We start from the raw sequence: 23,524 nt of genomic DNA, 5'->3' as shown, positions 1-23,524 counted from the left end.
TGAACGGAGTGCTTCAGAGTAGCAGCTGTATCTGGGAGCGTTTCTGAAATAAGCCCTGGCTGCACCAGCCGAGGCCTCTGGGCAGGGGGGAGCAAACTCACCTTCTCCAGGAGCAGGGAGGCAAGAAGCACAGCATCTCCCTGGCTACCCAGCAAAGCCAGCCTCAAAGCCTTTCAGGAATCTCTGCTATTTGTGGAAACTGGATCGCATTCCCCAAAGACCAGCATTCCTACACCCCGTGCCCTTTCCGTGGCTGCTTTTCTTTACTTTCCCTCACTCCAATTAAAAAGGCAAGAGTGGGCCCTTATCCTCCACTCATGCTGGGGACCCTCCATGACACTCACCTGGAATGCCCCCATCAGAGGCCATGCATCGCAGAGGCGATCCCAGCAATTTTCATTCCCATATATTCACAGGTCATAAGGTGAAACGTCATTAGCATACTCTTGAATACCTAATGGGATTGGAGGAAAAAAAAAAAAAAATCCTCATTGATGGGACCAATGTGCCAATTAAGGACTGAGGTCTTTCTTCTTTGGCTTTTCTGTGCTGTCATCCCAACACAATCTCAGGGGTAGGTGAGTGACAAAACAATGTAATTGCTATTGTATATTTGCCACAAAAAACACCCAGTTAGAAACCTTCCCACTGGGGCCAGCAGTGGACATTAGTCTGCATTTTTTTGAATAAAATAGGGAAAATGTGTAGATTGGTGTAGAGTTTTTGGAAAACAATAGAAACTGAATTTAAGCTTAGATTACATCTTTACAGACCCTGAATTTAAGCTTAGCTTAAATTCTTAAGAGAACCAACCCTCCCAACCAACTAACAAAACAAACAAAAAATATCCACAAGAGTCTGTGAGGTTTTCTGTTCAAATGGTCCTTAATGGGGCACCTGGGTGGCTCAGATGGTTCAATGTCTGCCTTCGGCTCAGGTCATGATCCTGAAGTCCCGGGATCGAGCCCTCCATCCCCCACATCGGGCTCCTGCTTAGACAGGAGTCTGCTCCTCCTTCTCCCTCTGCTCCTCCCCCGTTTATGCTCACTCACGCTCTCTCTCAAATAAACAAAATTTAAAAAAAGAAAAAAAAAAGTTCCCTAATGATGTCTGTGCCCATACATTTGTCTTTTCTGGCCAGTATATCTCCATTATTCCAGAAGAGACACCACTTTATTTTTAGAATAGTGTCTCCAACATTGCTCCTTCTGCAACCCCTATCCAAATATGCACTTCTAGTGAGAACTGCCAGTAATTGTATCCTAATTACTTAGCTGCAAGATGGGCATCTCACCAAAAGCAGACCAATCAGAGTTCTTCCCAGCAGCATTCAGAATAGAACTGAAGGGAGAAAGACCCTTTTCTCTTTGCTGGGAAACTGAAAAAAAGTGATTTCTGGAACTGAGGGCAGGTGTGGCTCCAGGGAAGGCTTTTGTCTAAAGGAATGAAGAGGACTTGCAGAGAAAAGCAAAGATATGACAGGGACAACCCTGTGGACATTCAAGTCCTTGGTTTAAGGTACATGTGGTAGACTTAAATCATGTCTCCTTGTATCCACAACCTGCACAGTCCCCTCCCACATTGATTCAGGTCTTGGCCATATGACTTGCTTAGGCTGGTGGGACATCAGCAGATGTGATGTGATAGAGGCTTGAAACATACTTATGCATTGGGACCTACCCTCTCCCTTGCTGCTTTTAGAACTTAGTCAGCATGTGAAGAAGCCCAGGCTAGCTTGCTGGAGAGAGGTGGCCCAGCCGATAGCCAGCACCATTTGCTGGACATAAAAGGAAGACCATCATGGATCATCTGGCCCCAGTTATGCCCCATGAGGGATACCAGAGATGAGCAGAACCACCATCAAGTTGAGCCCAGCCCAAAATGATGGTGCACAGAGTTATGAGCAAATGGAAGGGTGGTTGTTTATTTCACCAAGTTTTAGAGTGGTTTGTTGCTCCACAATAAATAACTTGTGGGTCCCTGGGACCTTCTTGCTATCATGTAAAGACGGGGACAGTAGGACAAGAAACCATGTAGAAAGAAGAACCCACGTGTCTCAAAGATCCCAGCTGTCCCAGCCAGCCATCTAAGGTCACAGATGCAACGCTAAACCCAGTGGACACCACATGGAGCACAGATGAGTCTCCCACGTGAGTTGCCAATCCACGGATTCATAAGCAAATATGTGTTTATTTAAACTTAAACTTTAAAAGACACTGAGTTTTGGAGTGGCTTGCTATTCAGCAAAAGCTAACCCCTCTAACTTTCTTAAAACCACTCATTTTTGCCTTTCTCCTGAAGCCACTGTCTTCCAGATTTTGCCCAATCTGCTGTGCAAGACTGTTCAGTGCATTCCTAATACCCAATAGCTCTTCTTCCCTTGACTGAAAAATACTGATTTTGTGTAGGGGGGAATGTACCATCCTCTAAATGCTCTGTCCGTGTCCCTTGCAGCTAGATGTGGTTATGTGACGCAGCTGAAGGCTTTAAAAGGGATATAACAATTGAGGAGGCAGACCACATCTCTTCCACTTTCCACCTTCCTTACTAGAATACAGATGTGATCACTGGAGCCACAGCAGCTCTTTTGTGACCATGGGTTTTAAAAAAAAGAAAAGAAAAAAGAATCACAGAGATGCCAGACCTGATTTTGTTAGAGAAAAACAAGAAAAACAAAAAATTGGTTTTAAGACACCTGTTTAAAGTGAGCTGCTGTTTCACATAGCTACATTCGATCTTGAGAGAAATGAGTTAGATTTCTGTCACTAGTGATCCAAAGAGTCCTGATCAGTGATTTGGTCTTCCCCTGGGGAGTCCTGTGGCCCCCTCTGCATGCCGTACCGTAAGATGCAAGATGCGCTGGTCCCCCTTTCTCTCTGGCTCATGTGTAAACCCAAAGGCATTTTCCTCTTTCACCTTAAAATAGGTAAGATAGGTAGATATTTTTGAAAAGTATTTCATTAAAACCCAAAGAAAATAATTACAAGAAATATAAACAGCATGAAATTGCCCTGTTCGCATCACATTTGATCCTAAAATCACCAGTTAAGCTCTATGAACCCTACTCTAGTCTCTTGAGGACAGTGGTTCTCAAAGGGGAGTCACCAAACCAAAAGCATCGGCATTACCTGAGAACTTGCTGGAGATGCAAATTCCCAGGCCCCACCCCAAACCTACTGAAGCCAAAGCTCTGGGGGCGGGGCTAGCAGTAAGTGCTTGAACAACCCCTTCCGGTGATTCTGATGTAGTCAGTTTCAGAGCCACTACCTTATGATAAGTATTTGCCAATACAGTACGACAAGAAGCTCCCACTCCTTTTCTTTAGACAGTATTGGGCAAACCCTAGGGTTTGAATCAAAGAGAATTTCGTGTCATATTGTGATTCTGCCATATTAGCTGTGACATCTGGGGCCACATCTGATTAACCCCTAGGGTCCCGTGGTCTTCATTTCGTTCACAGGTAAAATGGACTCATACTTTTTAGGATTGTTTAAGATGAAATGAGACCGCAAAATGCCTACCCACAATCCGGCCCAAGGCAGGTATTAAATAAAGTCAGCTGACTCTCTTTTTAAAGTCTGCATCTCAGTTCTGTGTCCACAGCTCAGTCCAGCAGCAAATGTCTGGCATTTGCAGCCGAATTACTTTCAAAAATAAAAAATAAGTTCCCTAAGTCCAGTTCAAATCTCCCAATACTTCTAAATACACCCCCTTCAGCCAGGTGTTAAGATGGAAAGTCCACCTTATTTCTTAACTGATTTGCTAGAATGACTGGCACTCGTCAGGCCCCAGTGGTCTGGCCTTTCCTGGCTGAGGCTGGAGGAACCGCCACCCCCTAGGGCATTTCCATCCTCCTCACCTCCAGGGGCCTTCCTTCAATCTACTTCTTTCCAATGAACCCTAAAGGACCTTTAACAGTATCATAAATACTCAGAGAGTTAATGGCATTCAGAAACAAATCAGCTGCTCTGAGGAACCAATTCAGAAACAGCTGAGTGTAAGATAAGTGCTTAACCATAGTTTTCTGTTTGTTTGTTTGTTTTGGTTTACTGTTTTGAATAAGGAATCTATATCCATGATCAACAGATTCAAATATTGTAAAAGAGGATATTATGCAAAGCTAATATCTCTTTTGTACCTCTGGCACTTAGATCCCTACCCAGAGACAACTATGCTTACTAGCTTTTTGGATAGACTTTCAGAAATAGCCCATATATGGAAAAATCATGGAAAAAAACAATATATACATAGTGACATATATATGTTGTACATATGCACATGTACACACACATATATTACCTTCTTTGTTTTCCACAGAATGTAATACACTATACACACTGTCTGCACCAAGAATATGGAAATCATGGGCAGAGGGAGATTAATAAGAGGCCTTCATGATCTTCAGAGTCCTATATTGGGAAGCCGGAGAGTTTGGATGATATCATCTGCAATATAGAAGAATTTTATCCTACGTCTCTGTGTCTCTGGCTACGCAGAGACACTCTCTTGATGTCTGTATCCATGTGTGCGTAAGTGTGCACATACGTGTGCCTTACTCTGCACACACACAAACAGGACCACGCCCATCTTTTGGGATCACTGTTCTCTATTACACCAGCCTGCTCACTCATCAGTCCTAGGTTGGACTTCTAGCCCCTGGGATGAATGGCCGCTAGGAGGTCCTGCGCTACCGACTGGCTCCCTGTTCACTTTTCTCACACCCAAGACTGTGTAGCAACATCCAGCTTACTTGGGAGTCACACTTGACATTGCCCAAGCCTTAGAGACCAGTCTGCCTGACGGCACACGTCCCCCTCCTGCATTCCTGACACCTGCTGACAAGCAGCTGATGGGATCTTAATCTGGCTCTCCCCCTTTTTTACAGATGGGAAAAATGAGACCGAGGCCTAGGCCCAGGGAAATTCCTAAAGGAACATGGATAGTGATATACCCTGGAATCAGGACTCTGGGATCAGCTTGGGCAAAGAGGGGTTGGGTGCCTAACAGTAGTAAGTTCTAATCCTGGCTTCACAAGAGGAGACCTGTGTTTTCTTGGTTCTGGAGCCTCTGTTGGAAGATCTGTAAGGTAGGGTAATAATAATTACATAGAGAATAATTAGGATTATAAAACAAATATATGCAAAACACCAAATAACGTATACGACAGAATAATCATTGGCCAAATTTTAAGTAGCGCCCCAACACTTCTTAGAGGTTCACCCTCTGAGCTCCAGCTTGCTTTCTTATTTCTGTAAACATTATTCAACTATATAGAGTAGCTCCTGCATCGGGGATACAAAGATGATCAAGAGAGTGCCTTGGTCCTTGAGAAGCAGAAGGGGTGGCAGAGACAGCCAGCTAGTTCCTACAGCCCAGGGGAGGCTTCCTTCCATGTGTGATGAGGCTCGCTGGGAACACAGGACACTTATCTACCTGCTGTTGACAGTACAAAGGGCAGGGCCAGGGTGTGTGTCTCTGCTGGACCAAGGCCAAGCATGGGGTGAAATGGGAATGCACATTTCCAGCCATATTTCCTCAACCGTGCCCACGGATCCCACAGAGCTACTCAGCAGCACCCCAGCATCCCTGGGGGATTTTCCAAATACTATAGCCAGCACTGTGGCCACTTTCATTTCTGGGCTTCTGGACGCACAGGAACACAAGAGTCTCTCTCCTCTGCAACCAGGCATGTCCTTCCACCATTCACACTCAGGCCCCAGCGTGACCTCTAGATGAAGTCGCCGGAGAAATAAGCCTCTGAGGATAATTTGTCAAGCACGTGATTAGGCAGCAGGGCAAGGACTCTTTCCTGACTTCTGCAGATAGGAGTTTACATCACAGCATGAAATTTGTTTACCCTTATCTTAGCACACAAGAACAAATTATCCCACCCTTGTTATAAATCCAGCAGCTCTGCATCTGTGAGCAGGTTTCCACGTAAATCTCCAGCAAATGCTCCTTGGCTGACTGTTCACTTTGTTTGCTGCCTTTTCCTGGCCGCGGCTCACGGAACCGTTAGTCTCACCAGTGGACATGCTGGTTTTCTTCTGTAGAGATAACAGAAGGAAAGAAAGAGAGCAGCTAGGGTCACGACTGCCCCAGAAACCCCACCACCCACAGCAGACTCTCTCCCGGCTGAACTGCCATGGCTCCATGGGCCAGAAAGATCCACCAAGCCACAGTGAGATCTGCCCTCAACATCCTGGGAGGCCAGAACTTACCAGCCTGGAGGGGACCCTTGCAGACTCACTTTGTTCCAGACGGTTAGTATGAACAGATGGTCCTGAGTGCGGTGAGGAACCCGCAGTGCTCACAGTAGTCCACGGTAGCTCACAGCAGAGGGGGGCGCTGTTACAGCTAGGGACCTGAAGCACAGAAAGGTTAAGTGAGATGCTCAGGGTCACACAGAAGTAAGAGGTAAGAGCTTGATTAAAACAGGCAGTCAGACTTCAGAGCCTATGTTCTAAGACAATGCTTCCTATACACCAACACACACAAGAATCATCGGGTGACCTTGTTCAGATGTAGATTCTGATTCAGCAGGTCGAAGTAGGGGCCTCAGATCCTGCCTTTCCCACAAGCTCAGCTCCCAGGGGAGGCCCATGCTGCCAGGTCATAGACCACACTTGGAGGAGGGCCAGTTGGACCCAGGACCCAGCACTATACAGTGGAATGGGAGCACCTCTGTTCGTCCACCTACTCTTTGTTACCTGTCCACAGAGAAAGAAGAACAAAAATTGGGAGTGAGCTGCTAGAAATTTTATAACTATATGACAGTTATTTTATATCTGCTAAATCTAGTAGCAAAAGTTAAGGCTTGTACATCGTTTTATTATTTTTACTGTGTTCATCTAGTAAATTATATCAATGTTATTTTACAAAGGTATTGTACACAAAAAGTTAGAAATTGCAAACAAAACCAGGAAACAAAACAAACAGCCTGGTCCTTCCCTACAGATAATTTGAAAATCACTGCTCAACACTACTATGCTGTACTGATTCCCTCATAGATGAAGAGTCGAGGACCATGGGGTGTATGTATGTCTGTCCCACCTCAACTTCACTTCCTAGAGGTTCCATTTTCTTGTGGTTTTGAGGCAGTTCCGGTATATCAAGCCCCACATGCAGAAGAAAACTGCCATCCATAAAACCCCTCAAGTAATGTGAATTCTGTTCTGCCCCTTCCTGGTTTGGGAACCTCTGCCAAATCACTCAGTCTCCCCGAGGCTCCTTTTCTTCATCGGTACAATAAAGCCCACCCACTGCGTGGCAACAAGGGATGAAATGCTGTAAAGCATACACAGGGCTTAGCACAACCCCTGGAAAAATCACTAGCAATCAATATAGAGCAGATACAATCATTATTAGGTGAAAAAAACCTGCAAGAAATAAATTCATATCAGGCAATCATTGACTCCATCAGCATTTTTGAGAAAACGCTCCTGACACTCTACTAGGCACTGGGAAGGCAAGATGGTATGCTTCTCGCAACAAAATTGAATTAATTTCTTTTCAACTTAGAACAGTTAGCACCCAATTTCTCACAAAAGTCTGCAACAAAAGCGAAATTTTAATCCTAACCACTAGCAAGAACAGTGCCCCAAGACACTGCAAGATGTCTGGTCATCGAGCAAAAATGTAATTATTTTCATTCTGCTCCAGAAACTTAGGCAGGTAAGTGCACTAACACAGTTTAGAAAGATTTTCAATAACAAGGAATAAAACAAGGCAGGTTTTATTTAACCTTCAGTTAAGCAGAAATCCAGCTAACTAGAGATGGTCAAGGTGGAGTGTTCCTAGTTAATGGTTGTTAGGGTCTGCCTATAACTCATTTACATAATGACCCCCAGGAGGCAAGAGCCCCTGGGGTTTGTGGACAAGGGAAGGAAAGGGGCTGAGTGCAGTATTGGTAAATGTTGATCAAGTCCCTGACAATTTGGGGCAGGAATTTGTAAATCACTAGGTGAGGGAAATTTGCCAGGTGGGAATGGGAATCTTTCTGACCTTGCCAAAATGGCAGACTTCTTCATGCTCCAGTTTGGTGTTGTGTTTAAGTGCCTGCAGGGATGTAGTGATTCGTTCGGTACAGCACACTGAAATCCAATTTATTTATCATAGTTGTCATGTCCCCAAAGCTTTAATGTCTCAGACCCTCCCATAGTAATACATTCATTTGTCAAATTAGGGTCCCCAGGTTGTTTCTTTTTCCCCCTCTCCCTGGGCTGTCCGGATACAGAAAGTTCAGGTCCCTTTCCCCAATGAGGCCATCTTCTATCAGTCTGTTACTGAAATCTATATGGGTGTGCTAAAGTCTAAGACACCGGTCTGAAACCCTTGAGCCAGATGCTCTGGTGGAAGCACACCCCACTTAGAGGAGGAGGAAGAAGAGAAAGGAACAGTTAACGGCTGCATTTTGCCTTAGCAAGAAGCTCCTTCCTGTTGTTGTTGGTCACATCAGTGGGACAAATAGTGGCTGGAGCACCAGGGTCCCCTGTCCAGTGGGGCTTGCATTCAGAGCCATCTGGGTCCATATCCTGTTGGTTGGCTGATTTGACACTTTAGGTAGTTCACTTTCCCCAGCTCTAAAATGGGGATTAGAATCATAAATGGAACCTGCCCTGTGAGGTCATGAGAAGGGTGAACCAGGTAATGATTACAAAGAGTTAGCACGGTACCTGGCACAGAATGAATTCTGCTGTCTCAGAGACAAGACCTCATCTTTCTCTGGTTCACAGTGAAGAGTAGCATAATATGCTACCCCAAAAGGTGTCGCTTTGGCACAAGGATTAATTTGAGTTGAAGGCAACTGAAGAGCAGATATAAGAAAAGCTTTCTGCCCTCCCCGTCTCTGCCTGAAGGCAGACATAAATTCCCCTTGTTAAGGTGTCCCCCTTCTCCACTTCCTGTACCGTTGGAGATAAGATGACACCGAGAAAATTTCCATTAGTTTACCATTAGTTTCTCCATATATTTGTCTTGCCATAATTTGCTTTCCATAGAAGTTCAAAGCCCTTTGTCATGTCACTTCTCTACAAAATTACTGTACTTTGCTAAAATATAAAAAAGCCCAAGTTGCAACCACCCTTTTGATCTACTCATCACAGAGGGCTCCTATATATGTGTGTTATGCACACATTAATAAGCAAGTAAAAAGCATTTTATTTGTTTTTCTCTTGTTAATCTGTCATCTGCTAGTCTAATTTGAGGACCCCAGCCAATGAACCTGAGACAGAGCAAAATTATTTGCTTCCTCCCCTACAAGAGCTATGTACACAGTGATTATAGCTTCTCCAATTTGTAAAAGCTCAGTAAACATAGCTTATATACTTATCCTTTTGGCTCAGTCTCTAAATATCCCTTGTCTGGCATCCCCAACTGCTTTTAGGACTCTTAAGGCAAAGGCTTAATTCTATGCATTCATTAATCTATTACTTAAAAAATGCTTACTGAACATCTCTTAAGCTGTTCAGTAGATGCTAGTTGGTGTGATGGAGCCCTGAGCATCCAGAGGGCAAGGATCAGATTTTGGTCCCTTTGCATAGCAAGTGAGAACGGTGGATGGCATAAAGTAGGCCTTCAGTAAGGATTCCTGGAACGGGACTGGCAGACACAGCAGCTGACTGCCATGCACAGTGGTGCACATTCAGCCCCAGCCACAGAGTCCAGGGCAGGGCTAGCCCACAGGTAAGTCCTCCCTATGTAGAGGAAGAACCCCATCCCATCCTTTGCTCCTGCAGTGTTGTCAGATAACTCATCCACTCAACTGGCAATCAACCCCCAATGCCATGACCTTTAGCAAAATCCTTTCTTGATATCTGTTCTCCTTAATAGGACCTTATTGACTTCCTTTTTTTTTTTTTTTTTTTATTTCCCCCCCTTGACCCACTTTACTCCATCAGCTTCTTCCTGGTTCCACTTCACACCTTAGTTTTGCGAACTGAACACATACTTGAAACTCAAAATCACTTTTTAAAGAAATGCTACTCCTGAGCCACACAAAATGAGAATATCAGGCTAATCCAAAGAAGGGTTTGTTTACTTAGCACATAATTGTCAAGCATCTATTATGTGTAGGACACTACACTGGACAATGGGGGTACAACAGTGACACATCAGTCTGGCCTCCTCGAGACATGGGCAATGATGACAGAAGCAAATACAATCACTATTGTAATAAGTGTTTCGTAGGAAATAAATGGGCTGAAGAAGGGTGAGGTGGGTAACAAGCTCGTTAGCAAAACCCCCTCTAAGGACTTGACTTAATTGGAGGCATAAATAATACAAAGGATTTAGCTTTGTGAAGAGTGGAATTCCAGAACATTCCAGGCCCAGGGAATGGGCATGTCAAGGTCTGAGGTAATCACAAGCTTGGTGTGGACAGGAAACCAAGGACTGATGTGGCTGAGCCATATAGAGTGGGCAACTGGGAGGACATGAGGCCAGAAGTGTGGTGAGGAGTCAGATTCATGAATGAAGGCAAAGATGGAAGGAATGTGGAGTATGAAGACAAAGGAACTCAGCCATACTGGCTACTATCTGGGCCAGCTGGGTGGCTGGAGGTTACCCCTACTCTGTGGCACTGTCTTGGGTCTGATTCTTGACTCCGCAAATCACTAGCTGTGTTGTCACGGGTAAGATGCTTGAGGATATTGATAATAATGCCTAGCTCATAGGTGAGGCTTAGATGAGTGAATATACATAAACCTCTTAGAATGGCATTATTTATAATAAGCACTTCACAGATGTTAGCTGCTATTAACTTATTTGTTTATTACCACTTTCATGAATTCTTCATCATCTGAGGTACAATCCTTAAGCTCAAAGGCTCAGAAACCCGACTCTGCCAACCCATGGAAAGTGGAGGGACTTAGCCCACAGAGTCTGAAGCATAAAGCCAGGCCCCCACCTCTCTTGCTGACTGACGAAAAGAAATATAATTATTAGGTCAATTTGTACTGTTTATAAGCATGTCTTCTACGGTTCCCCAAATGCCTCTCAGGAGGTATGCTTTGTTGGTAGGTAGTAGAACATGCTCGGTGATGTTAATGGTAGGTGTCCTGGTTCTGTAAAATTATCTTTTAACCCAAGAGATCTAAGATATTACAATTTCAACATGCAATCACTTGGAAAAAATTAGTAAGATATTTTACTTTTTCGTACCATATTGTAAAATCGGTGTACATTTTACATTAACAATACATTTCATTTCAGACCAGCTACATTTCAGGTACTCAATAGCCACACATAACTACACACAACTAGAGGCTACCATGTTGAACAGGGCAGAGCTATAATTTCTTGATGAATTTAGCTGTGTTAAACTCTTCTTAACCCACTTCTTAACCCCTCTGAAATTCAACTGTCTAGGGTAGAGCCTGGCACACCACAGGCCTTTAGTAAATTTTCAAAGTAATTTTCTCATCTCTAAATTAAGAATAATCCTAACAAGTGTCCAACACTGTTCTAGGAGCTAAGGATACCTCCATGAACAAAACAAGAATCCCTGGCTTCACAGAGCTTGTACTCAATTAGGAAAGGTAATAAACAAAATAATATAGAAATTAAAATAGAACCCTAAAAGGTGATAAGTGAGTTGAGTAAGTGATAGAGAAATTGAGCAGGAAAGAAGAATAAGGAGTATGTGTGGGAGGACATTTGGAATTTTAAATAGCGTTGCCAGAGAAGGCTCACCAGGAAGCTATCATCTGAGTGAAGACTTAGCACACCATGAAGTTATTTGGGAGTCAACTGTTCCAGGCAGAGGGAAAAGCAAATGTTAAGGCTATGAGAGAGAAGCATGGCCACCACTGGGGAAGGAACAGCAAGGGGCCAGTGTGTCTGGAGATGTGAATGAGGGAGTGTGAGAGAGGTAATGTGGAAGACAGGCCAGGGCTTTGGGGGCCATTTTAGGGATTTGGGCCCTTCCCCAACAGAGAGGGAGAGCCTCAGGAGGGCTTCGAGCAAAGCAGTGACCTGGCTTGGCCTATAGTCTCATGGGATTGCTAGGGGCTGCTGGGTTATGAACGGACTACAGTGGGGTAAGTGCCCCATGGGGTTCCCTTGGCTTGGAGAAAACAGAAACTGACCAACCACATTTGTTGAGACTTACACCCCAAATCCTGGGTGGGTGGTCCCCCTAATCTGTCCTGCAGAAAGCCATGCTGAACAAATGCGGTCTTTCTCCCTCATGTCAGCTCTCTTTCCCTGGAAGCATGAAGAATGCCCAAGGAAAGAAAAGGAGGTTGGGTTTGCTGTGCTGAAGCTTTTCTCATTATTGACAGCCCTGTCTCCTCCCTAAATATCTCATCCTCCCCTTTTTTTGCACAAGAAGTGCAAAATAAGATTCTTAGAATTTAGACTTTTTTTGAAATCTCTACATTTGGATTTGCAGATATGCCAATATTTGGATTTATAGAGCTGTAATTTAAGCCAGTCTCTCCCCTGGAACCGCTTGATGAAATGCATCTTTCATGAGGCTCCTGCAGGAGCCCAGCTACAAGCTCAGACTCCCGAGCACAAATCAAACTCTCCGGTTCAACATCAACAGTATGTTGTCAGGGGCCTCCCGAAACTGCAAGGATCTGGAAGGGACAGGCTTCAGTGTTTTCGCACTGGTGAGCCCTCTTCTAGAAAAGGATTAAAAGCCTCCTCGCAGGTTAGCCACAGGACGAATGGATGGAGAGCTAAATGGTTTTGTGTGGGCGTTAGAGCCCCAGACCCTTTCTCAGGGCGTCTCCTCTCCGTGCCTACCCACAGGGCAGCCTAGCTCTGGCCCAGCCTGCTTGAGACAGCCTGCTCTGGTTATCTGAGGGAAGAAGCAAGTCAAATACAGAAGCCGAGGAAAGGGATGCCCCTCAGCAGCCTCTATGACTCCTTCCTTAATCTGAAGGTCAAGGAGTAATTCAGTTAAAGCGCAAAACTCTTTATGCAGGTTTTAAAGCCCAAGACAGCCAGGCTGAGAGGGTGGGGAGGGCAGCTACAGGCCACCAGCTCTCAGAGGGGAGAGAGGCCCAGGCCTCACCTCCTGTGAAGCATCCAATTAAAAAAAGAGACAGAAAAAAGAATACATGCCCAAAGCAGGTTATTTGTTGTCTTTTTTACTGGATGGCCCTGCTTATGCAGTTGCTGCTATGTATGTAACCTCACCTGGAGACGGGGGCCCTTTGTGACAGGTAGTCTGGGCTAAAACACCTGACTCACCTTGCTCCCCATCTCCTATCCCTGCTCCATCCCTGGCAACACTCCAGGGAGAGCAATGACCAGGATGGGGAAGCACCCACATAGGGCAGCCAACTGTCCCAGTTGGCCTAGGACATGCTAAAATCAGGATAGTCCCGGGCAAACCAGGACAAGTTGGTCACTCTATGTCCAGCAGACACACCAGCCCCCTGGTCCTCGGACTGGCCAAGGCTGCAGGAACATATATGCTGGTGTCCCTGAGGCTGCTTGATGCAGTGGGAAAAGTAGGCTTGGAACCAGCCAGATTTGGATTTGAATCCAGCTTCTCCCACTTACAGTCAGCAAGATTCCTATCCCTAGGCCTTTGGGTGCTTATCTGGGGAATGTAAAAACAGGATCGGTATGGAAATGTCTAAGACCATGCCCACAACAAACGGCTCTGTCTTTTCCTCCCCATATTAAAATCATCATCTGGCTCTTACACCCGCTGTGTGAATAATGCCTGGCATCTCCACAGGCTTTAGGGTTTGTAGGATGCTTCCATGTAAGCTGTCTCACTGGAGGATTCGCAAGTGAGATAAGGAGTATCATCAGCCCCGCTTTAGAGACTGGGGAAGCGGGCCAGATGGAGAAGAGAGGCTCCAAGGTCATGCACCTGGCAAACAGGACACCAGCCCACATCACCTGCTCCCATTCTGCTATGGCTCACCTCCTACGGTTTCAACAAAACCCCCAGCAGCGGGGAACAGGCGCAGGTAAGTCTGGGAGTTTCCCAGTATAGGGAGGTGTGGAGGAACCTGTTTTCCAGCAAATTCACTCAGCTATCTGCTGCCACCGGGAGCCTGGGGCCCAACCCCGGGGAACAGGCAGAGTTCCAGATTGCCTAATCAGATAATTCTGCCCTCGTGCTCTGGTTTTGTACATTCTTGGAGTGAGCCACTCGAACGACTACACCTGCAGAGTCAGGGCCAGTGCCTTGTCAGGTAGAAATGTCAGTTCTCGATTATTCCCCACTGCTCTGGACAGGAAGACTGTGAGAGTGACTCACTGGCATTCAACACAGCTTGTTTTTATTGAGTGTCTCCTCCAAGGAGGTGTGTGGGATGTGACACTTGGGTCACAGCCGGGCTGGGGGGATGAAGCGACAGTGTGGCTGAGAATTCCAATCCAGTGAACACGTCTCCAGTGAGTGGCTGCCCTTGGGGATGGGGCCTTCATGGGCTTCTTCCTCTGTCCGCCAGGCTCCATTTGTGCGGAATGCCTTCCTTCCCACAGCCTGGCCTTCTACCGGACCTGCTTCCTCTCCCATCCCTTCCAGTCCATTTTCCAAGGGCAGCCAGCTTGAGGACCTTCAAACCTCAAAGCTTCCCACCTTTTAAGTAGAGACAAACACAGTCTTTAAGATTTGGCAAATACTTGAGTTTTGCTGCTCTTACTGGGCTCCAGAGTTAAAGCCAACAGTAGACAGAGTCCTTTCTCTTACAGCATTTATATGTTGATAGGAGGAGGCAAGTGGCAAATAAGTCGATCAAGTCAAAGGACCTGTGAGATCGTCCCACTTGTCAGCTGAGAGAAGTCACCTGGCCTCTCTAAACTTAACAGAATAATAGAATCAAGAGCTCACTGGTAGTTGTCATTATTGATCTAGAGTTGTGTCACCCTCAGGAGTCCAACACTCCTGATGGTAGACATTTTGGAATTCACTTGTGTCCACATGCCTTGAAACTTCCCCTAGGCACCCTCTACTTCCCCTTCCTTTGGGACATGTCATACTGTCCTAAGAAGTCTACTTATTCTCTGTCTCTTCCACTACCCTGAGCCCCATGGGGACATGAATACCTATAAAACCTAGCATGCTGCCTGTTGAATTTGTAGAATGAATGTGTGGTGTATGAGACAAGTAGGTACCTAGTACGTCTTCAAGAAATAGGTTTTGAATCAAGCTCTCTAGAAAAGACATTTTAAATACAGGAATTAAATAATAATACCAGATGGTATAGGATCAAGTGCTGAATTATATATAATCAAGTGATACAATGTGTAGTATAGAACTTGAATGGCAGAGGGGCGCCTGGGTGGCTCAGTCACTGGGCGTCTGCCTTCGGCTCAGGTCATGATCCCAGGGTCCTGGGATCGAGCCCCGCATCGGGCTCCCTGCTCCGCGGGAAGCCTGCTTCTCCCTCTCCCACTCCCCCTGCTTGTGTTCCCTCTCTCGCTGTGTCTCTGTCAAATAAATAAAATCTTTAAAAAAAAAAAAAAAAAGAACTTGAATGGCAGAGATGGCCAATACAGAGGTTCCCCAGGCCAGCCAAGGAACTAGGGTAGTTGAGGTAGGCAGGATGGGATGGGGGCCAGCTGGAGAGTACATCTCATCTCCAAGGCAACGATCGCTTAGTTCTAGCTTTTTGTTGCCGTCATGGAATGTGGGCCTGATGGGCTCACATTGCTAGCTTTTTCAAATAAAGTTGGAAATCTAAACATGAGATTTCTCAAGTCTCCAGATTGTTGACAGCTAATTTAACTTTAAATTCATTAAACAATTATTTGAGATGAGCAAAGAATGTTTGAGAGCACTTATATAACCTCTGACCAAGAGCCCCGGGTGATGGGATGGAGGTTGGGCCCTAATCAGCAATCAGTGGAAGAAGCTACACAGGAGGCAGGCTATCAATATGGCCAAGAATTCTGCTAAAGCCTCCATCAAGCACTTATGGAGCACTTACTAACTACCAAGCATTGGGATATAAAAATGACTCAGAACCTGTTTCCTCTAAGACTTTCTATTTGCTCAACTCAAGAAATGTTGTTGAGCCACAATCACCATGTACCTGAACACAGCTCCTCAAGACAAGGGGACAGGCACCTAGACAACTAGGTGTTGTTTCCTACTCATTAGATCTTTGTCCCAGAGTGCTGGAAGCAAACTGTCCTACCTCTGTGTCCTTCTATGCATTCTCCCATCCCCAGCCAACCTACCCAGTACCAGCTGGGGCAAAGCGGCCTACCGCTGCTGACCCTGGCAGAGGTTTCTCAGGCTAACAGACATGGGATGACTTGCCATTGCCTCTGTAAGCCTAACTCATCCCTGTAAAATGGGTACCTCCATGAGCTCACATGGTGGTGACACAAAGTGTTCACATAACAGCAACACCTCAGAGCACGTGCCTGAGGCTGTGTGGAAAATATTTTAATTTAATCTGCACAGCAGGCACACAGAAGTCTCTTTCTGGCCTAACTTAGACTGTGATCTTGGACTTGCTGAAGGACTAACTTCCATCACAGCCCTGCCAATATTGATTGTTCGGGCTCAAAAGTACCTAAGTAGATTGATTTTTTTTTTTTTTTCTCTCTCTCTCAAACTAAAAAGGATCCCAGTAGTGTTAGTATATTCCTGTTTCCACTGGTTGGTATGCATACTGAATAAATAATGGTGTTACCCGGAAAAATTTAGGTGAAAGAAACAGTGATGGAAAACAGGGTAGAAGAGGTCTTAAGTTGCATTCTTGATTCCACTACGAATCAGTCTGGTGTTCCAGTGAATGCCTAAGCTTGTCGATCAACAGCACTCCACCCCCACTCCAATCTATTATTTTTTTAAAAGACAAAGAACACTTTGGTAACCTGCATCTTAGGTAGGGAACAAAACAAAAGGAAAAACAAAACACACACGCAAATACAAAAAACAAAAAGCAAAATCAACATGGGGGGAGCAAGTGTCTTCTTGTGGTGGAGGTTAATAGGCAATAGTACTCCTCTCCTGTCACTTCTTTCTGTAAGTCAGCAAGAAGGAAATACATCCACCAGGGGCCTCTGCTCATTTGTTCTTCATTTAAGGACAATTAGACAATTCCTACATCCCCTATCCCCAAGGAAAACAACGAGAGCAAATGCTTTCTCTAACTACCGCATGACCTGGTAACTCTCGAAATAACGGAGGTTACGAAATCTACTTTGTGCTAACTTCCAGGGACATGCAATAAAATAGAGCACAGGGCTTGGAAGCAAGCCAGAACTAAGTCTTCGTTCTCTTTTATACTGTTTCCTTTCTGTGAACTTCTTTTCCAACCGTGAAGTTTCACAGCATTCATTCTAGAAATAAACTGAGAAGCTTCTCGAGCTGTCCAAGTAAAAAAATTCTTTTCTGTGACCTTTGGCAAGAAATACATTCTAGGAAAGAAAAGGAAGAAGCAAACGTCTGTTTACTACCTAAGGACTATTCCTTTCTCTCCAGGTCTCTGGGCAAGAAGAGGCGAAGGGGAAACGCCAACACCAAAGCTCTTATTCCCTCTCTCATCTCTACACTGGCAGGTGGCGTTTGCCTTCCAATTTCTCTTTAAAGCCGTCAGCTCGGAAAAATACGAAGTGAGCAAGCAGCGAAGACCCCCACATCAGGCCCTTGCTCTAAGAAGGCAAGCGGGATTCCCAGTGGCCCACAGAGACACCAGCGTTCAGTGTCACCAGCCCTCGGGTTGATCACTTACCAGCTGGATTTAAACCCGCTCCGACGCGGTGGCGTGGCTTGGGCGGAGCCCCGTGGCCCGGGTGGGCGGGGCGGGGGCGGGGATCCCGGAGGCTCTGCGCCGTGTGGGAAAGACCTGGGCTCCGGGAGCAAGCGTCTGTCTCTTTAAATGCTAGGGGCTGCGCTCCCGCCCGGGGGAGCCCGGAGCCGGATCTACAATCCCGTCCCTCCCGCTCCGGCGCTTGTTGCTCGCCGGGTCCGAGCGGGAGCTGCCGCCGCCGGGCACCGAGGCTGCTTCCTTCTCCGCCTTCTCGCGCCCCACCTCCCCCGAGAGCAGGTTGAGGGGGAGCCGCAGCCCCAGCAGGAGGGAGGGGTGCGGTGTAAACAGGCATCGCTCCCCACCTTCAAGTCTTGGGGCGCTACGTAGCCGCGGGGGCAAGACATGCGTCGCTCCCCCCTGCCCAGCCTCGCTGCCACCGGCGCCTGGAGAGGAGCGATTGCGGATCCCACACCTGCAAACTCACCTTAGAAGTCTCAAGGTGCGGCTGGGGCAGAGGGGCCAATTCCCCAAGGCCTCCACCTCTCTGCGGGTAAGTTTTCGCAGGTAACCCGAACGTAAGGGCGGGTGAGCGCGCGGGGGAGGGGCGGGCGAGACGTGGGGAGAAAGCGCCGCAGGTGAGCCACGTAGGGTGGCTCACCTGCGCGGGCCGGGCTGCGGGATCCTCGCCGGTTTCCCCGAGGTTGGAGGCTTGGGAGCCGTCTCAGGGGCTAAGTTAGGGCCCTGGGGTAAAGGGAGGGTTAAGAAAAGGGGGGTTGGAGTAAAGTTTCTCTTCTTTACCTCCTGCCTGGGCTTGGCAGGTAGGGCGCCGGCGGAAGCGGTTAGAGCTGCTGATGCAATGGGCGTTTGCCCGGGCGAGGTGAAGTGCTGGGGGCGGGGTAGAGCTCGAGTTGCCCGGCCTCCTGCGACCGTGACCCTGGAGGTGGAGATCGGAGCTTCCCCGTAAAATGGCTCCAGGTGCTCGGCCCCCAGGCCTTCTTCCTCCTCTTAAGAAATCGTCCTTTTCTTGGAGGGGTTCCTACATGGCTTTCTTGCTTTCCGCTCCCAACAGGTGGTCTCCGCCCCTGTCCGGGGACCCGTGCCAATGACCCTAGTGGTGGTTTCGCTTTCTCCCCTCTCGGCTGTGTGAACGTGTATCCGCAGCGTGATGGGTAACCAGGTGGAGAAACTGACCCACCTAAGTTACAAGGAAGTTCCCACGGCCGACCCGACCGGCGTGGACCGGGACGACGGGCCCCGCATCGGGGTCTCCTACATCTTCTCCAACGACGACGAGGACATGGAGCCGCAGCCGCCGCCCCAGGGGCCGGATGGTGGCGGCGGCGACGGCTTGCCCGACGGCGGGGACGGGCCGCCGCTGCCGCCGCCGCAGCCCTACGACCCGAGGCTGCACGAGGTGGAGTGTTCGGTGTTCTACCGCGACGAGTGCATCTACCAGAAGAGCTTCGCGCCGGGCTCCGCGGCGCTGAGCACCTACACGCCCGAGAACCTGCTCAACAAGTGCAGGCCTGGCGACCTGGTGGAGTTTGTGTCGCAGGCGCAGTACCCGCACTGGGCTGTATACGTGGGCAACTTCCAGGTGGTGCACTTGCACCGGCTGGAGGTGAGCAACAGCTTCCTGACGGACGCGAGCCAGGGCCGGCGCGGCCGCGTGGTGAACGACCTGTACCGCTACAAGCCGCTGAGCCCGGGCGCGGTGGTGCGCAACGCGCTGGCACACGTGGGCGCCAAGGAGCGCGAGCTGAGCTGGCGCAACTCGGAGAGCTTCGCCGCCTGGTGCCGCTACGGCAAGCGCGAGTTCAAGATTGGCGGCGAGCTGCGCATCGGCAAACAGCCCTACCGGCTGCAGATCCAGCTCTCCGCGCAGCGCAGCCACACGCTCGAGTTCCAGAGCCTGGAGGACCTGATCATGGAGAAGCGGCGCAACGACCAGATCGGGCGCGCGGCGGTGCTGCAGGAGCTCGCCACGCACCTGCATCCCGCCGAGCCGGACGAGGGCGACAGCGACTCGGCGCGGACTACGCCGCCTCCCGGGCGCGCCCCTGCGCCGGCCCGGGAGGACGAGGCCCGCCAGGCGGTGGTGCACTGAGGGGCCCCCCGAGTGCGGAGTCTGGAGAGGGAGGCTTCCGCAGCGGCCGCCGCCGCCCCCTCCCTCCTCTCACTCCCTCCCTCCTCCAGCACCTTCCGGGCCCCATCTGCGCTCCAGGGCCATTTGGAAAAAAGGAGCGTTGGCGAAATAGCGCAGCCAGCTGTGGCTTGAGCGTGTTATCTTGGACGGAGGAGGAAGGGGGAGCAGGTAGGAGCACTGTGGCCGGGGGGCACTTCCTGCCCTCCCGTTGGATCAGTCTTCCTTTCCGAGGTGGGCCAAATGGTGGACTTGCTTGATACTCAATCCTTGCTGGACCCGGGTCCAAAATCGACCCTTCTTACGCACTCGGGGGTGGAGGAAAGTTCGGAGTACCAGTGCCTGCTATTGCGTCCTTCCTGCTTCCCCTCCTCCCCTGGGCTGGGGGGTGCCCTGTACTGAGGTCTGAGAGGGTTTGTGGGGGCGCCCTGCCAGCACGGAGAGCTGCAGATTTGCTACCCCCACCCCTGAGGGGGGCGTGTGGGAGTGTGGGATATGGGAAGCCGGGTGATTTACTTTGGGGGATTCCTGCGGTTTAAGGCTGGAGAGACCAGGCCCAGGTCTGGGAACAGCAGACCACAACCAAGCAGCTCCCCCGGGAAGTGTAATAAATAGTTGGGTAAACTTGGGCTACACAACAAAGACTTCGCTACCGCCCCCTGCCCACCCCCACCGCCAAGTAATTCATCTTCTGGAGCTGACTTCCAGGAGAGCCCCCTGCTCCAGCCACCACGTCCCAGGTTCCGAGTAAATCATTGTCACAGGCCAGCTAGGAGAGGGATTCAATTATGATTCTCTCTTGCCGCCTTTGTTTCTAGCCTGCTTTTGTAGGCACTTGGAGCCGTGTTCTTACCAAAGGAAGGAAGCCCTCTGTGTCTCTGATCTAATTAAAACTGCCTGGCTGTGTTCATCTGCAGGTCCCATACGGGGTTCGCCGGTGCCACCCCATAAAGTGTCCACTACAGAAGCAGTCAAATGGGGTAGCCCTCGCAGAAATTAGTTAATTTCCCACTCATCACCTAACCCCCTTCCTGGACAGTGAAGGTAACCTTTTGTAAACTGTAAGGCTTTGGTGGTGGACCTGTGATTTTTTTTTTTTTTTTTTTTTTTTTTTGCCTCCTCACTGCCCCATCCCCCTCACTCACTTCTGTTCTGCCGGTGATAAAATCTTAGGCTTGAGGTCTATTCAGTGATAAGGTGTTTTGCTAGCCACACCTGATGCAATTTAATCAAGAGGCAAAGTCTTGTTATATCGCAGCCTTCTCTTTGTTCCTTGGAGAACTCTCCCTCCCCCCTTTCAGTGCGGTTTCGCAATTAAGAGGGGTGACAGCCATCACAAACTAAATGCCACCTGGTGTAGTCAGCACCGAATCTGGTGACAGTCCTAGGGCACAGGTTGGTGGTTGTGAGATGTGTTGGCAGCAGGCTGGCCTGTACTCTTGGGTTCTGCTGCTGATCCTGTTTGCTGTACTGTGGGGCTTCTAGAAATTTTTACAGCCCATCTCCTGTATTCACGTGAGCACTTGGATGATGTGTGCCCTCGATTTCACAGTGCTGTTTTGCTGCAGATTGGTACTGCTAATGCCGTCCCAAAGTCGCATGAAGTTTTCCTTTCTCTTGGGTGTCATTTTAGATGACACCGAACAAGTCCTTTTCTGAACAAATTCTTAGAGTTGGAATGGAATCCTATTTGAGCGTTGTATAAAACCCAATCCTTGGGTTTTCTCCCTGGGGGTTTCTAACTCATGCAACAAGACTTGAAGGATTTCCTTGTATACTTTTTTCAAACTTGGAAGTTGATGCCATAATTTTTCAAAGCCTAGACTGTCGTAGCACCTCAATATGAATTTAATTTTAGGGGCACTTGCTGTGTTCCCTGTTCTCACAAGCATCACCAAGCAGGTTCAATCCCTTTGCTACAGAGGAACCACACTCAGCCATAGTCTGGGACTTTGGAGAGATGTCCGTCACCTGTGGGAAATGTAGATCTAGTTTTCATGTGTAATAATCTCTCAGCTTTGTATTTATATTCTCTTGTTCATGGAAAAGCCAAGCAAGGTAAAAGATACTTAGGAGAGCCTCACACATCTAACAGATACGGGGTTTTTTTTGTTTTTATGCTTAACACGGTAGTTGAAAGACCAGTGTGCAGACAGCAAGAGGGGAGAACAGAACAGAACAGCACTGTCTAGCAGCTCTGGGCTGGCTAACCTTAAGCTAGCTTTTCCACTCGCCTATCTCTGTGGGCCTCCTTTGCCCTCAGAAAGTGAATGTCATTGGTCCCACAGAGGGAGGTACACCAGTGACTGTTGTTACAAAGGAACTGCTTTCTGTGGGAAGTCTCCACCTGAAGGAAGAACTCTTAGAAAATCCACATCTGGGCGCCTGGGTGGCTCAGTTGGTTAAGCGACTGCCTTTGGCTCAGGTCATGATCCTGGAGTCCCTGGATCGAGTCCCACATCGGGCTCCCTGCTCGGCAGGGAGCCTGCTTCTCCCTCTGACCCTCCCGACCCTCCCCCCTCTCATGCTCTCTCTCAGTCTCTCTCTCTCAAATAAATAAATAAAATCTTTAAAAAAAAAAAAAGAAAAGAAAAGAAAATCCACATCTCTAGTAGTAGTCTGCCTCTAGACAAGAGGTTTTTTGAAAATGAACTAGAAGAGGAAATCCATCCACTCCAGAGACTGTTTTCCCATGTCATGCGAGCATTTTTACTGGCTACCAGAGGTGTGAAGTGCATAATACGAAGAATGATTCCATTGGAAGTTTTCTTAGGGCTCTCTGAGGCTCTGAAGCACCAACCAACCAATGGAGTCTCCAAGAAAGGGGCATTGTCCACGCAGGCCTTTCCTCAAGGCGGCAGTGTTGCAGATAAGTGAGTGCGCAATGTCCAGGCTATGGCTACATCTGGCACTTTAAAAATATATATATATTTAATGATTTTTGTTTCTCCTTGGGCATAAGACTGTAGAACTGTTTTGTACTGTGAATTATGTATGTTCTTTGAAAGAAATACTGATTCTAACGTTCTTCAGAAGCTGTGGCAGGGATAAGCAGGACCCCGGACTGGATCACATACTAAAAGCAATGAAGACAAATTCTATTTTCTTATTTGAGCAAATATTTTATTGAGACTGCTTATGTATGTCAGAGGAGCCCACAACATCAGCTACACAACTTTTTGTATCAAAAGAACTCGTGGTTTTTGTAGCTTTTATTCCACATGTAATTTAAAATGACTTTATAGCACTAAAATGCCTATAGCAGAAGACTTGACACCAGACCTTTAAGGAAATTTTTAGTTTTTATGAAAAATTACACTTCAGTGGTTCAACTTCTCGTGTCTTCCGTGCTTCTGGCCCTAGGAGCACCACTAGACAACACGACAACCACATGGAAACATATTTTTGGAAGCAAAACTTTAATTTTATACGACATACGCTATGGAGAGTGAAGGAAAATTAATGACTACTTGTTTTCTATTTTTTTTCTTAACAAAATGGAATCCACTGTGTCAAAGACTCTTGATATCATGTGATTGTCTAACCATTTTTTTAAAAAATACATTAGAATAAAATCTACGATCATGGTCAACAAATGGTTTTGTTTGGAAAGTTACATTTTATTTGTGAAAAAAAATTTTTTTTTTTAAATCATGGTAACTACAAACTTGACTGGTTTATTCAAATTTTCACTATGTTTTGT

General features: G+C 47.5%; 1 protein-coding gene and 1 long non-coding RNA gene across 4 annotated transcripts in view; one reads left to right on the top strand and one right to left on the bottom strand.

Annotated features, from left to right (window-relative positions):
- Positions 1 to 18,933, bottom strand: part of LOC118015210 — a 30,145-nt gene extending 11,212 nt beyond the window's left edge. Inside the window, exons 1-4 of one of the 2 annotated variants that reach the window (XR_004680571.1) lie at positions 18,874 to 18,933; positions 6,251 to 6,365; positions 5,892 to 6,047; positions 345 to 454 (exon numbers count right to left, since the gene is read on the bottom strand). This is a non-coding gene — a long non-coding RNA (uncharacterized LOC118015210). Of the gene's footprint in view, positions 1 to 344; positions 455 to 2,841; positions 2,917 to 4,299; positions 4,934 to 5,891; positions 6,048 to 6,250; positions 6,366 to 18,873 lie in introns of those variants that run through there. The other variant, XR_004680572.1, reaches the window with a different exon arrangement.
- LRATD2 (LRAT domain containing 2) lies at positions 17,779 to 20,890 on the top strand. Of its 2 annotated transcripts, none has more exons than XM_035011929.1 (2): positions 17,779 to 18,228; positions 18,748 to 19,863. In XM_035011929.1, exon 2 carries the CDS (start codon positions 18,844 to 18,846, stop codon positions 19,783 to 19,785), a length of 942 nt encoding a protein of 313 aa, XP_034867820.1. In that variant the 5' UTR covers positions 17,779 to 18,228; positions 18,748 to 18,843; the 3' UTR covers positions 19,786 to 19,863. The 2 variants fall into 2 exon arrangements, with proteins under 2 accessions (XP_034867820.1, XP_034867819.1); XM_035011928.1 differs by lacking the exon at positions 17,779 to 18,228 and having other exon boundaries at positions 18,253 to 19,406; positions 19,442 to 20,890.
- The last annotated feature ends 2,634 nt before the right edge of the window (positions 20,891 to 23,524 follow it).

This window comes from Mirounga leonina, unplaced genomic scaffold (genome assembly GCF_011800145.1).
Source record: "Mirounga leonina isolate KUSES-001 unplaced genomic scaffold, KU_Mleo_1.0 Mir_165, whole genome shotgun sequence".
Lineage (NCBI taxonomy): Eukaryota > Metazoa > Chordata > Mammalia > Carnivora > Phocidae > Mirounga > Mirounga leonina.
Note: the sequence above shows the minus strand (reverse complement) of the source record. Positions and strands in the feature narration are given on the sequence as shown.